Source organism: Mytilus galloprovincialis, chromosome 2 (genome assembly GCF_965363235.1).
Source record: "Mytilus galloprovincialis chromosome 2, xbMytGall1.hap1.1, whole genome shotgun sequence".
Lineage (NCBI taxonomy): Eukaryota > Metazoa > Mollusca > Bivalvia > Mytilida > Mytilidae > Mytilus > Mytilus galloprovincialis.
The window spans coordinates 35,878,536-35,893,163 of NC_134839.1; the positions used below are offsets into that span (position 1 = coordinate 35,878,536).

Here is a 14,628-nt window from a genome sequence, read left to right on the forward strand (position 1 = left end):
ACAATGTTATTGCTAAAAAAGAAAAAAATAGACAAACAATAGTATACAAGACACAAAAAAGAAAACTAAAGGTTAATTAATACGAACCCTACCAAAAGCTAGGGGGATCTCAGGTGCTCCGGAAGGGTAAGCAGATTCTGCTCCACATGTGGCACCTGCTGTGTGGCTCATGTAAGTACACTCTCAGATGAAGTTTACAAAGTGTGAACATACACGAGCGTGACGCATGAATGTGTTCTTCTTTGAGAAGGGGTTTTAACTGATCTTTAATAAGGTCGAGGTTTTTCTCTACATTCTACACAAAATGTGTAATGTTTTTTGAGAGGTCGAAATGTTAAATTTAATATTGACAACAGATTTTCTGCACTTTAAAAGGGACAAGACGTTGTAACGTTTCATAGGTCACATACATCTTCATTAAAAGACTTTGTTCTATCAAAATAACATTTCACAAAATTTTAAGTACAAAATAACAACAAACTTTATTTTACCTGTCTCTTGAACATTCATAATATAATATGCCATAGTACTTAGAGATGTACTTAGATGAGGTTTCGGAATTTGTTTCAGATGTTCAGACTTCATCGGGTTTTTCCATACGATACAAGGTAACGTATTTTGCCCCGTTTATCTTTTCGTATAAGTCTTAATAGCTCATAAAAGGTCACGTAACAAAATCTAAGCAAAGACCCATATGATACCAATGAATAAAATTAACGGTACCAATTTTCTTGCACCAGATGAGCATTTCGACAATACATGTCTCTTCAGTGATGCTCGTGGCCAAAATATTGGAAATCCAAAGCTTATATAAAAGATGAAGAGCTATAATCTAAAAGGTCAAAAAAGTATAGCCAAATCCGTGAAAGGAATCAGAGCTTTGCATGAGGGAGATACATTCCTTAATTTATAATAATTTCTATCATTTTGTAACAACAAATTTTAATAACACAAAAAATCCATATTTTCATGCCAGTACCGAAGTATTGGCTACTGGGCTGGTGATACCCTCGGGGACTAATAGTCCACCAGCAGAGGCATCGACCCAGTAGTAGTTATAAAATTAACGGTACCAATTTTCTTGCACCAGATGCGCATTTCGACAATACATGTCTCTTCAGTGATGCTCGTGGCCAAAATATTTGAAATCCAAAGCTTATATAAAAAATGAAGAGCTATAATCCAAAAGGTCCAAAAAGTATAGCCAAATCCGTGGAAGGAATCAGAGCTTTGCATGAGGGAGATACATTCCTTAATTTATAATAATTTCTATCATTTTGTAACAGCAAATTTTAATAACACAAAAATTCGTATTTTCAGGCCAGAATCGAAGTACTGGTACAATGAAATTATAAGGTAAAAGTCCGAGTAAGCCTTTTCCAGCCATATCTTTAAAAATCCAATGTCTCGAAAAGGAGTTTCATGACCTATCAATATTTTAGCTTATTTTGATCCTTAACTAATGCCTTTTTGGCTCATAGTATCAATTTAAAATTCTTGATTTATTAAATCTCATCTAAGTACATCCTGAACCATTCTTCCTTTTACAAGTTCCTCATAAAACATTATGGCAACCATACTCAAATCCCCATGATAATGAACAAAACGTAACATCTATTATTATATAATGTCACAGATGTATCAGTTATTCAGCTTAGTTTTATCAATTTTAACAATTTTTTTTCAAGTTACATCATTCTGGTTTATAAAACATATGCCGTGCAATTTTTAAAGCAGAAAAAAAAACTTCTAATGTACAGGTTAACATTTTTTGTCTCTCTATTCATTCAATTGGCCAGTTTTCACTATCAACGCGAACAATCCTACAAAAGATAAAAAGAACATTATCCTTGAGTTAGCAGAGCCTTTGAAAAGATATAAACAGCCAAACGTATGTATCTAAACAAACGAAACTATATAAGTTATAAATTATTGTTATTAGCTTTGGACGATATCAATGGAATCTTTAAAGTAGGATAAAGTACGATAAATGTTCTTTCTGAGCTATAACTAGTAAACGAAGTTTGGTCTGAAGCGGTAATTCCGATCTTAATATCACATGAACGGTCTGAAAAATAAATAGTGTTCAATCTTTCAGATAAATTCGGTCAATCGGTAAAACAACACAACTTCAAGCACGTGACTTGACCAGGAGATTCGAATATAACATCATCGGTCGGACGAATATACTTCTAGGATGTTTTTACTTTTGTATAACAGAAAAACCAAGAGTATTGGGTATACCTCTATGAAACAAAATCAAAACACAATCTTCAAAAATAAACAACCCAACAACAACAAAATCCAAAAAACAAAAAGCAATGGAACAGCGCATTTATTACTGTTCTTCGGATGTTTTATTTTCCTCTAACGATCTAGTTAGGTATTGATCGTTGGAACGTCTGACGCTTTTCTTTCGTGGTAATTATGTAACTGATAACTAATGTATAAAAACGTATGTTTTGAAAATGAGAACTTCTAAAAACAAATGGACATAATAGATTAAAAAAACTATAAACGAATTATTAATAATTACACTATACACATTGATGCAAAATTAGTTTAAATTACGAATAGACATATGTGGGCATTCCTGACATCCCGAGGTGTTTTAAACTATATGAAAACAAGCATTCTCTGACGTTTCTAACGTCAACAAATATTAACTTTTGCAAATATATACAAGAAAATGCATCTCTTTTTACCGATGAAATTTAAGTGAACAATCAATTTCTATTGCTATAACCACGCCCGATGGCTCAATTTTGAGGTGAGAAAAAAATTATAATTAAGAAATAAAAGTTAAAAAAAGATCACTGTCCATTAAAAATGATAATGTATTAAAAGGGATCGTCTTTTTTCAATGTTGTTTAATGACTTATTTTACACACGAAAATAATTCTGTTTCTTGTCCGGCAACAATTGTTTTACTTAAAAAATTTAAAATCCAGATAAACTATTATACATCTCCCAATGTTAAACGTATCTGTTTACCTTAAGGTAATAGAAATATTTGGTGTTTTGATATTTGGAAAGCAAATAATATATAATTGTGAAATATCATTTTTATCATTGACGAGAATAGATAATCGTAATACACATAAAACTCGAAAAATTGACATTTATACGAATGTAGGTTAAAGAACGATTTCCTGATTAATCAACAATATTGAATTCTTCTGTGTTTGTAAAGCTTTTTTAATTGTTTTAAAAGTGTTACAAAATATTTGCCTTATTAAATTTAACTCATTTTTTTTATAGAAGCGATACGTAAATTTTCATTAAAAACCTAATTGGCAACAACATAAGATTAACATCAAATGGGATAAATGTGTTACCAAAAAATAGTTTGAATCTTAGGGAAAAAAAAGATCTTTCACATGTCTTTATTTTATGCCATTAAAAACATTTCATTGAAACTTGGTATCGTCTAGTTTATTAGTCAAATGAATGACCTGTCATTCTGAAAGGAAAATAACTCGATATAGATGTATTAGTTAGTTATTACTTTTACTCTTTCTATTATTTTAATCATTACCTTTCGCATAAGTACGGATAATAATTTGAACATGTTTGGTCATCCCATGTATATTGAGTTTCAAACGGATCGCTTAGGCCATATGTTAAACAGTCTTGGCTAAATAAATCATTTGGCTGAGGAATCCCATTATAATATCCCCAGTCATAATAGGTTATCGATCGTGTTGGTTTGTCCCATTTCCAATTATCCTCTTGCAACAAATCTGAACCTCCCAACCATACTCCCGAACTCTCTGAAATATAAAAAAGAGAAGATTTTATATCTTTGGCATTATAAATGGTCAACAAAACTAGACTATAATATAACGAAATAAGCATATATAGTAAATCTTCATTGTGGGATTAATATTTCTCCTAAATATTTCTATCAAAGGGGTAAGAGAGATTGCCTATGAATTGCTAACACTTTCTGTGTTTAACCTATCTGAACGTTTTTTTAACATCATGCATTGGAAAAGAGATTGTTTGCAGTGTACATGTGTTTGTTTTTTCGTGGTTTGTTTAAATACGCATTGTTTCAAAGCACAGATTACATTTAATACAGAACAACATCTTTAATCGATACCTCTCTCTTACAAAATGCTAGTTGATGTTTTTTTTTATTAACAATAACCTTTAGAAAAACAGTTTTAAAGTTCAAGCAAGATGTGAGTACATATTATGCATAAAAGCATCTTTAATAATGGCATTAATATGAAACATGTTTGTTCTGATAACAACAATAACTATAAGGGAACGAATTATACTCTAATAATCACTGTAACGCTTGTTTAAAATATTTTCCTTAATAAATTATAGGCTCAAAAAACGACTGTCATACAAGTAGGAGGTTTTGCTAGCTATAAAACCAGGTTTAATCCACCTTCTTCTGCATAAGAAAATGTATGTACCAACTTCAGAATTTGAGAGTTGTTATCCATGATTTGATGCGTTTGAGGTTTTGAATTTGTTATTTGATTAAGGACTTTTCATTTTGAATTTGCATCGGAGTTCGGTAGCTTTGTTCTTTCACTATTAAATTCTTATATCGCATTTTTTTTATTATATCTAAAATAACAACTTAAAAATAACTTACGAGTAGTGAGAGATTTCAAGAATTCGTTTTCATCTGAATTACTGACAGTAGCAAGTCTCATACCAAAACTGTAACAATATCCCTAAATAGATAATACATTGCAATGGTTGTAATATTAACACTTTCATTGAAAAACAAAATGTTTCAAAGTTGCATGTTATCGGTTATATTTTAAAAAAAATAATTTCTTTTTCCAGTTACTAAGGTAAAAGTAGCTTTTTCAAATTTTTAATCAAATGCATTCTTTAAAAAAAAAAGAAATAACAAAATTGATATCATTAAAAACTTTATTTTCAAATATATAATGAGCTTACTATTTATGGAAAGCAATTTTATAAAGTATACAGCCAACTCACAAGGTTACGGTTAGGGTTATTGCTTAGATAAAGGTCAATTCAATGTAATGAATGACATCTGTATTGAAAAACTGGTATCAACGACACTATTTGTACAGCTTGTACATGTTATAAGTAGTCGAATAATTGTATTCTTCTGATTACATACTTGCGCATCATTCCAAGGCACTGCATTCCCGAAGTAGAAAAAAACCTTGTTCTTGTAAGCACTACCTGAAGTACGGAAAAACTTATAATGTTCTTTTATTTATAAAGAGATTATGTGAAAAAAAAATCAAATATAAAAAAATCAAAAGTCAGATGAAATCCGTAATGAAAACAAAATAAATTTGTTAATTGTGCGTGTTTATCCTAAAATTACACAAACACGACCGGATATAACGAGTGTGGAATGAAAATCATGTTTTATAGAACTTAAAGGAAGAAACAAGTTCAAAATGTGAAGCCCATGTTTGTTATCGTCCCGGAACACGTTAACTGAGTGTAAAAATGGGACCGAGAAGAAAAGCCAAATCCCTGTTTAAATAAACGAGTCCTTAACCAATCCACATATCTCAACACAATTCCTAAGACACAATTCTCTTTTTCTTGTAAAAGCATAAATCTTCCGAGATGTTGAAATAAGACCGAGTCCTTAAGCAATCAAAACATCTCAATATTATCTGTAGGACAAAATTTTATATTTTTGTAACAGTATATATCTTCAAAGAATCAATATAAGATCTCATTATCTTATTATAAAAAAAACATATATATAGTTTATTTTGATATATTTAAATATTTGATATAGTCGGTCAATATTACTATTAGATTCGTTTTGAACCAAACTATGTAGGCAAGTATCTATTTTATAATAATTCAATAGTTAAATCATATACGCATATACGCATATATACGCATAGATAATAATAGAAATAATTAATTTGATGATGTTATTTTACCTGGTGTTTCGGTTTAGGTTTTATTTTAGCTAGGCATTATCCTCATCAGGTACCCTAGCCTTACAGCAACATGATAAAAATAAACGAAAATTCTGGGGCAATGTCAAATGAAATTTATCTTTCTTTGAAAAAATTAAATTGAGCAGAATGTTTTTTTTTTAATTTTGAATCCTACCTCTTCTTAGAAATGTCCAGCCGATTTCTCTTTTAGTTTCTGCATGACACATGCTCAATCCAACAATACATTCTTTTGTTGAATCCCTGTAATTAGCAAAACAGCAATCCTTGTCTTTTAAACAAAGAAACGTGCATGCTAACTCAGATCTAACTATAATAGCCACACCTTTACCTGGAATTACTGAGTTCCTCTCAATGATTATATCACCTGTATTCGTAGTACACACCAAAATGAAATTACTCAAAACCAAAAAATTAAAAAAAAGTAATTTTTTTTTCATATTGTGCTTCATATGACTCCAAACTAAATGGATTTTTTATGATCGTTGTTTAAGTTTGAATGTTGCTGTGTTGGCAAGAGGTATAATCAACTCAATAAATAGCAGAATTTTTTTTTCCTTTGGGATATTTTTAATTATCAAAATAATTTGTTACCAACGGTTGATTGAGATAACAGTTTCATCAATGCAGTAAGAATTACTCTGCACTCAATTTGAATTTTCTTATGTTAAATATTTCAAATCTAATTATAAAAGGATAAGTGTCGTGTCATGGATTTGTATAGTTCCCTGTAATAACATTCTCAAAGGAAAAGGTTGATTATAGAAAATAATTACTATGTACTTCCGTACTATGGTTGACATGTTCCAATATATGTCTTCAATCTGGTAAAGTCAGCATCAAATAGTTTCAATTTATCGGGCGGGAGAAATGTAAAAGATGATTGGATAGTTGAATATTACTAAAAAAGTCTATGAATATAATTATTTTATTCACGAACCTTATCGCATATGCTTCTACAGATTTCAAAAGATAATCCTTATATTTCCATATACTATAGTAATATTTTCAAATTATCACATGGCATGTTTTATATCATATATTTTATCAGCCCAATGTTCAATATCAGCACAAGAGCCGAAAGCGCGAGGGCTAATATTCACCGAGGGCTGATGATACATTATATATGATAAATGACATCTTTTTATCATATGCCTCAACAATGAAGAAAAATAACAGATTAATGTATTCTTCTATGGTCGGGCTGTTGTCTGACACATTCCCCATTTCCATTCTCAATTTTATTAAGCAATAAAAGTTTACGGACGTCGGACGATAAATGCAAAACATCCGATGTGAAATATTTCTATCATATTTGTCAACTGAAGAGAAAAAAAACAATAATATGTGACCGTAATGTCATCAACGTGTTGTTATTTTTTACTCCTAAAAATGGAATTTAAAATTAAGTTATAAGGGAAGACAGTAATTTTTTGTAGTCTATTCGAAAAAACATTAAATATGTGGTGCACACGTTTAAGTAAATGCGGGTTTAATATGCGTGAACCATATTTTTGTTTATTTCTTCTTAGACCGAACAAATATTAAAGCAATTTCTTATATGTCAAATGAAATTTATCTTTCTTTGAAATAATTAGATTTGAGAAGAATTTTTTTTTTTATTTTGAATCCTACCTCTTCTTAGAAATGTCCAGCCGATTTCTTTAATAGTATCTGCATGACACATACTCAATCCAACAATGCATTCCTTTGTAGAATCTCTATAATTAGCAAAACAGCAATCCTTGTCTTTTAAACAAAGAAACGTGCATGCTAACTCAGATCGTACTATAGTAGTCACACCTTTACCTGGAATTATCGAGTTCCTCTCAATGATGATATCACCTGTATTCGTAGTACGCACTAAAATGAAATTACTCAAAACCAAAAAATTAAAAAAAAGTAATTTTTTTTTCATATTGTCCTTCATGTGACTCCAAACTAAATGGATTTTTTATGATCGTTGTTTAAGTTTGAATGCTTTTGTGTTGGTAAGAGGTATATTCAACTCAATAAATAGCAGAAATATGGTTTTCCTTTGGGATATTTTTAATTATCAAAATAATTTGTTACCAACGGTTGATTGATGTAACAGTTACATCAATGCAGTAAGAATTACTCTGCACTCAACTTGAATTTTCTTATGTTAAATATTTCAAATCTAATTATAAAAGGATAAGTGTTGTGTCATGGCTTTGTATAGTTCCCTGTTATTACATTCCCAAAGGAAAAGGTTGATTATAGAAAATAATTACTATGGTTGACATGTTCCAATATATGTCTTCAATCTGGTAAAGTCAGCATCAAATAGTTTCAATTTATCGGGCGGGAGAAATGTAAAAGATGATTGGATGTTTGAATATTACTAAAAAGGTCTATGAATATAATTATTTTATTCACGAACCTTATCCCATATACTTCTACAGATTTCTAAAGTTAATCCTTATATTTCCATATACTATAATAATTTTATCAGATTAGCACATGGAATGTTTTATATCAGATATTTTATCAGCCCAATGTTCAATATCAGCACAAGAGCTGAAAACGTGAGGGCTAATATTCACCGAGGGCTGATGATACATCTTATGAGATAAATGACATGTTATGATCTTTTTTATCATATGCCTCAACAATTGAGAAAAATAACAGATCAATGTATTCTTCTATGGTCCGGCTGTTGTCTCTTCACATTCCCCATTTCCATTCTCAATTTTATTAAGTAATAAAAGTTTACGGACGTCGGACGATAAATGCAAAACATCCGATGTGAAATATTTCTATCATATTTGTCAACTGAAGAGAAAACAACAGTTTGATATGTTTTTATATTGACAATAAACAAAATCAAATCAATACGAACACTGTATTGAAAGGTCAACAACAATTTTCCAAATTTACTTTCTTAATAAAATTGAGAAAGGAAATGGTGAATATGTCAAAGCGACAACCACCCGACCATAGAGCAAACAACAGCCGAAGGCAACCAATGGGTCTTCAATGTAGCGAGAATTCCCGCACCCGTAGGTGTCCTTCAGCTGGCCCCTAAAATATGCATAATAGTACAGTGATAATGGACGTCATACTAAACTCCGAATTATACACAAGAAACTAAAATTTAAAATCATACAAGACTAACAAAGGCCAGAGGCTCCTGACTTGGGACAGGCGCAAAATTGCGGCGGGGTTAAACATGTTTATGAGATCTCAACCCTCCTCCTATACCTCTAGCCAATGTAGAAAAGTAAAAGAATAACAATACGCACATTAAAATTCAGTTCAAGAGAAGTCCGAGTCTGATGTCAAAAGATGTAACAAAAGAAAATAAATAAAATGACAATAATACATAAATAACAACAGACTACTAGCAGTTAACTGACATGCCAGCTCCAGACCTCAATTAAACTGATTGAAAGATTATGTCTTCATCATATGAATATCAGGTACAATCCCTCCCGTTAGGGGTTTAGTATCATACTATCATAAAATATATGAGAAGAACATAACCCGTGTCATGCCAACAACTGTTATTTTTTAAGAAATAAATGTGTTTAGTTCCGATGCAAAGACCCTATCAGTGAATCAATGTTAAAGCCATAATATGCAATCTTTAATGACCTGACAACAGTATCGTAACTATATCCCCTTTTAATAAGTCTATTTAAAGGTTTTGTTAGTTTCTGAGGAGAATACTGACATTTTTGAGCTTTATAAAGAATATTTCCATAAAATTTTGGATGTGAAATACCTGAACGTATAAGATGTCTGCATGTTGAGTTATATTTACGAATTATTTCCTTATACCGGTGATAAAATTTAGTAAATGTTTTGACCAGTTTGTGATATCGAAAACCCTGGTGTAATAATTTTTCAGTAATACATAAATTTCTCTCGCTAAAATCTAATACATTGTTACATACACGAGCGAATCGTACAAGTTGAGATATATAAACACCATAAGATGGTGACAAGGGAACGTCACCATCTAAAAATGGATAATTAACAATAGGAAATGAAAAATCATCTCTTTTATCATAAATTTTTGTATTAAGCTTCCCGTTTATGATATAGATATCAAGATCGAGGAAAGGGCAGTGGTCATTGTTATCATTAGCTTTATTTAAAGTAAGTTCTACAGGATAAATTTCTTTAGTATACATACTGAAGTCGTCATTATTTAGAGCCAATATATCATCCAAATATCTAAAAGTATTGTTAAATTTTTGTATCAAATGTTGTTTTGATGGGTCTTTGCTAATTTTAGTCATAAATTGTAACTCATAACAATACAAAAACAGGTCCGCAATAAGTGGTGCACAGTTAGTCCCCATTGGAATTCCAATAACTTGACGATATACGGAATCTCCAAAGCGAACAAAAATGTTATCAAGTAAAAATTCAAGTGCATAAATAGTATCAAAGCATGTCCAATTGACATAGTTCTTTTGTTTATTGCTACTAAAAAATGATCTAAAAGAGTTTGAACATATGTACTCGCATTCCGACTTTTTAAATGCCCAGTTAATTAGGGATGTGAATTTTTTCTTAATAAGAATATGAGGCAAAGTGGTATATAGGGTAGAAAAATCAAAACTTTGAACAGATTCAAAATCACCAATATATGCATGCAATTTATCAAGTACTTCCAACGAGTTTTTGACACTCCAAAAGTAATTAATTCCACTATTTTCAAAGGCCTTATTTGAACAATTTATTATCAGGTTTTTTATTGTACCAAGTGTACTAGTAAGTAAAACAGACAATTTAGTAGTTGAACAATGGCTGGAAGATGAAATAAATCTATATTTGTAAGGTTTTTTGTGCAGCTTCGGAAGCCAGTACATAGTTGGGACTTTCATTGTGTTTGGTTCTGCTTGTAAAGAAGTAGCTAAAAGTTTATGTTTGTTACAGATGTCGTTTTCTGAAAATGAAGTCAGTTGGAATGTTGGTGAATTCGTGATTTCCTTTTGCAGAACCTCTATATAAAATTTACGTCAAACAATAATGATATTATTAGCAGCTTTATCAGCCGGGACAAAAACAAATTCCTTGGCTAGTTCTGTTAGTTTATTTTTGATACGCGAAATAGGGTTTTTATAGTTTTTGTTGAGGGTAAAATGTTCTTTAAAATGTTGTATTCGAATATCAACTATCTTCATTACTGAATTAAAAAAAGAGTCCAAAGATTTTTTGTCAGCTTTTTCCCGTTTTACCCATTTCAAACAGTAGGCGCGGAGTGAGTCGTTGATGATATTACGACACTCATTCCAGTTAATAGTTGACGGGGGACGATATTTAGCTCCTTTACTGAGGAATGATTTTAACTCTCGGTCGCGAACGATGTTAAGGTCTCCTGTTATAACATGGGAAATTGGTCCATAGGTGTATTCTGAATTACTGCAATTACACGACATAGGTGTATTTTCAGTGATATTTACATCTTTACACAATTGGCTATAATTAAACACATATTTTCGGGTAGATTTCTTGTAAATATAACAAATGAGAGGGAGTTCAGTATTATCAAAATATCCAGGAATTTGGTCTTTAACAGAATGGTCGTTAAAAATACCGGCAATATTTACAAAATCAAAACCTTTATTGACATACTTTATTTTAATAAAATGTTTTTTATGATCTTCAGGGCGATCAATTTTTGGAAACAGTTTAGAATAACAATATGCTTGAAAAGTTTGAAAATGCATTATTGTATAATGTGTTGTTTTTTTTTACATTTAACATAATATATTTTCGTATTTTGTAATAAATGTTTTATATCCTACTTTATTATGTTTGTCACTTGAACCACGCCATTGAGGTTCCTATCGTGTTGATCATGTAAGTACACACTCGATGTAAATTTTAATGGGTCGATGCCTCTGCTGGTGGACTATTAGTCCCCGAGGGTATCACTAGCCCAGTAGCCAGTACTTCGGTACTGGCATGAAAATACGAATTTTTTGTGTTATTAAAATTGCTGTTAATTTTATTAATTCTAGGAAAGAGGACTGGATTCTAGTTAAACAATTGTAACTTATTCGTCGTCATCTGTGATATAGATATTACACTATTATTTTTGGACGAAGTGGTATCTTTACCAGATGATTTGTTTATATCAGATGTTTATGTTATTAAATAAATCTACCAAGATTACTGAAATCTGCTTTGTCTACAGTTGTATAACTTTCATGCTCTCTTAGATTTATATTTTAACACAGATCCTTTACCATGTTTTGATAATAATTCTGTTTTGTATTATCTATGATTTTTTTAGTTTTATTCCTCCAAAGTCTATACTAACTCCTTTAACCAAGAGCAATATATTTATCTCTAACATTCTTTGCGTAAATGATTATACTATTATACCATGTATGTCCCTATTGGTGGACTATCTGTTCCCCGGAGTATCACCAGCTGAGTAATAGCTATGTTGGTATAATTATATATACATTTTTATAACAAACCCTTTTTAAATTGTCCTGTAACAAATTGAAAATTAGATTAAACTAATAAGGCACAGTTGAGCTTCGATATATTTAGCTATTTCCTTAAAGTCCTTTTTTTGGACATATAGCTCTTCAACTGTTAGGCAATTATACATTCTTGGCTATCAAATATTCGGCTTTGAGCCTTCTGAAGGTAACCTAGAAAACCCGCTTCGGACACATGAAGTTTTTCATTTCAACTCTCTTTTTAACAACAGAAGCATATCTATATAAATGTTATTAAAAACAAATGTGGTACGATTGCAAATGAGTCAACTCTTTACATGAGATTAAATGACACGGAATTTAACAATGAACAACCCATAGCCCATAGCCCATATTATATATATATATAAAGCCTTGTTCAACATATTTAACATTTGTAGGCAGGCAGAGGGATATTCTTCAAAATCAATTTTGTATCGATTTATGACATCTGAACACCGGAATGCTTCTGTTGCCTTTACTTATATTAAGGTGTAGTTTGCAGATCTAAAAAAATAATATATATGTTGTTGTACTGTGTGTATTTCTTTTGCCTTAATTCGCTCCCTTCATTGTTAATTGTTAAATAAATAATATCATCATTAACTGTATATTCACACATAACTGTTTATAAAATTTGATACTTTACATTTTTCTATGTACATGATTCTGTTTTATTAAATAAGTTGCCGTATAAGATTAAAGAAGAAAAAGATGATTTTCAATACACAAATTAACAATTTTTTTCTGTCTTATCATTTAATTGGCCAGTTTTCACCATCAACACGAACAATTCTGCAAAAGATAGACAAAAATATATTCTTTATTATATTTATGTGGTCCCTTTAAAAAAGGGTCTAACACCAAAATGTAAACAATGTGTGAACACATATTTTTACTAAATAATTGATATCAGCCTTAGACGATGTACACGCCATCTTGAGTCGTTCAAATGTTAGTTTTGAAATCTATATATATAATTTGGAACGCGTTACGGAGAGGAGGATCAATGAACATGGAAGATAAAAGAGGGTCGAAAGGAACCGGAGGGATAGTCAAACTCATAAATCGAAAATAAACTGACAACGCCTGGCTAAAAATGAAAGAAGACAAACAGACAAACAATATAACACATGAAACAGCATAGAAAACTAAAGAATAAGCAACAAGATGTTCGAGATTGCATGTTAGTTACGTAAGCGTGTCACTAATGTTCATATCCTGTTGTGTTTGTTGTTGATGACATATGTTCGTTGTTGTTGTGCAGTTTGCCTGTTGTGTCGACTATTACATTATTTTTTTGTGTGTTTCTGGGTGATAAATGTTTTTGCGTGTGTTTTGCTGTATTTCTTTCACGTAGTGTTGTCTTTACAGCGATATTTCATAACATTGTCAGAAAGCGGGAGGTTTGGCTAGCCATTAAACTAGGTTCAACCTACCATGTTTTCTTTAAATGTCCTTTACCAAGTCAGGAATATGACAGCTGTTATCAAATACTTTGTTTCTACGCATTTTAACGGGTTTTTTGTTTGTTTAATTCGGTATTTCTGTTATTCGTCTGTTTTCCTCTGAAAGCTGATGTGTTTCCGTCGGTTTTAGTTTGTAATCCGGATTTATTTTCTTTCAATCGATTTGTGACCTTTGCACATCGTTTAACTACTGTTGCCTTTATGTAGTATTGTACAATATAACAATATTGTCGTTCAGACCACCGTTGAATAATATTGCTAAAGGATCGATTTCGATACAAATACATTTGTATTGTTGGATAAGTTATGATATTCGAAATCAATATATTTATTATAATGCATTATATTTGCTTGACCGATTCTAGTTTAACACAAGCATCATGTATTTACATTATTCCCTATGTATGGTATGTCTCAACATTTCTCTATTTATTATAAACATAACAAAGCTCTGTTCACTGATCTGTTTACATTTTAGAAAATTCTTGTGTGATCTCTAGTGCTTTAATGTAAGCGAGTAATACTGATGTCAGTGAAATATCATAAGCAAGTACTGTAATCTCAAATATTCAGACGTTAAAGAAAAAATATATACAAGCTTACTTTAGTAAAATAGCAGACTTACATTGTATAGTTGACTATGCGGTATGGGCTTTGCTCATTGTTGAAGGCCGTGCGGTGACATATAGTTGTTAATTTCTTTAGGTCATTTTGGTCTCTTGTGGAGAGTTGTCTCATTTACAATTATACCACATCTTC

General features: G+C 30.9%; 1 protein-coding gene across 1 annotated transcript; it reads right to left on the reverse strand.

Moving 5' to 3' along the window:
- Positions 1-1,499: 1,499 nt before the first annotated feature.
- Positions 1,500-4,691, reverse strand: LOC143062222 (perlucin-like protein). The gene is made up of 3 exons (XM_076233993.1): positions 4,616-4,691; positions 3,539-3,773; positions 1,500-1,823 (listed from the first exon to the last, which is right to left on the reverse strand). The coding sequence occupies exons 1-3, from the start codon at positions 4,674-4,676 to the stop codon at positions 1,784-1,786; spliced, it is 336 nt and encodes a 111-aa protein (XP_076090108.1). The 5' UTR covers positions 4,677-4,691; the 3' UTR covers positions 1,500-1,783.
- Between the last annotated feature and the right edge of the window lie 9,937 nt (positions 4,692-14,628).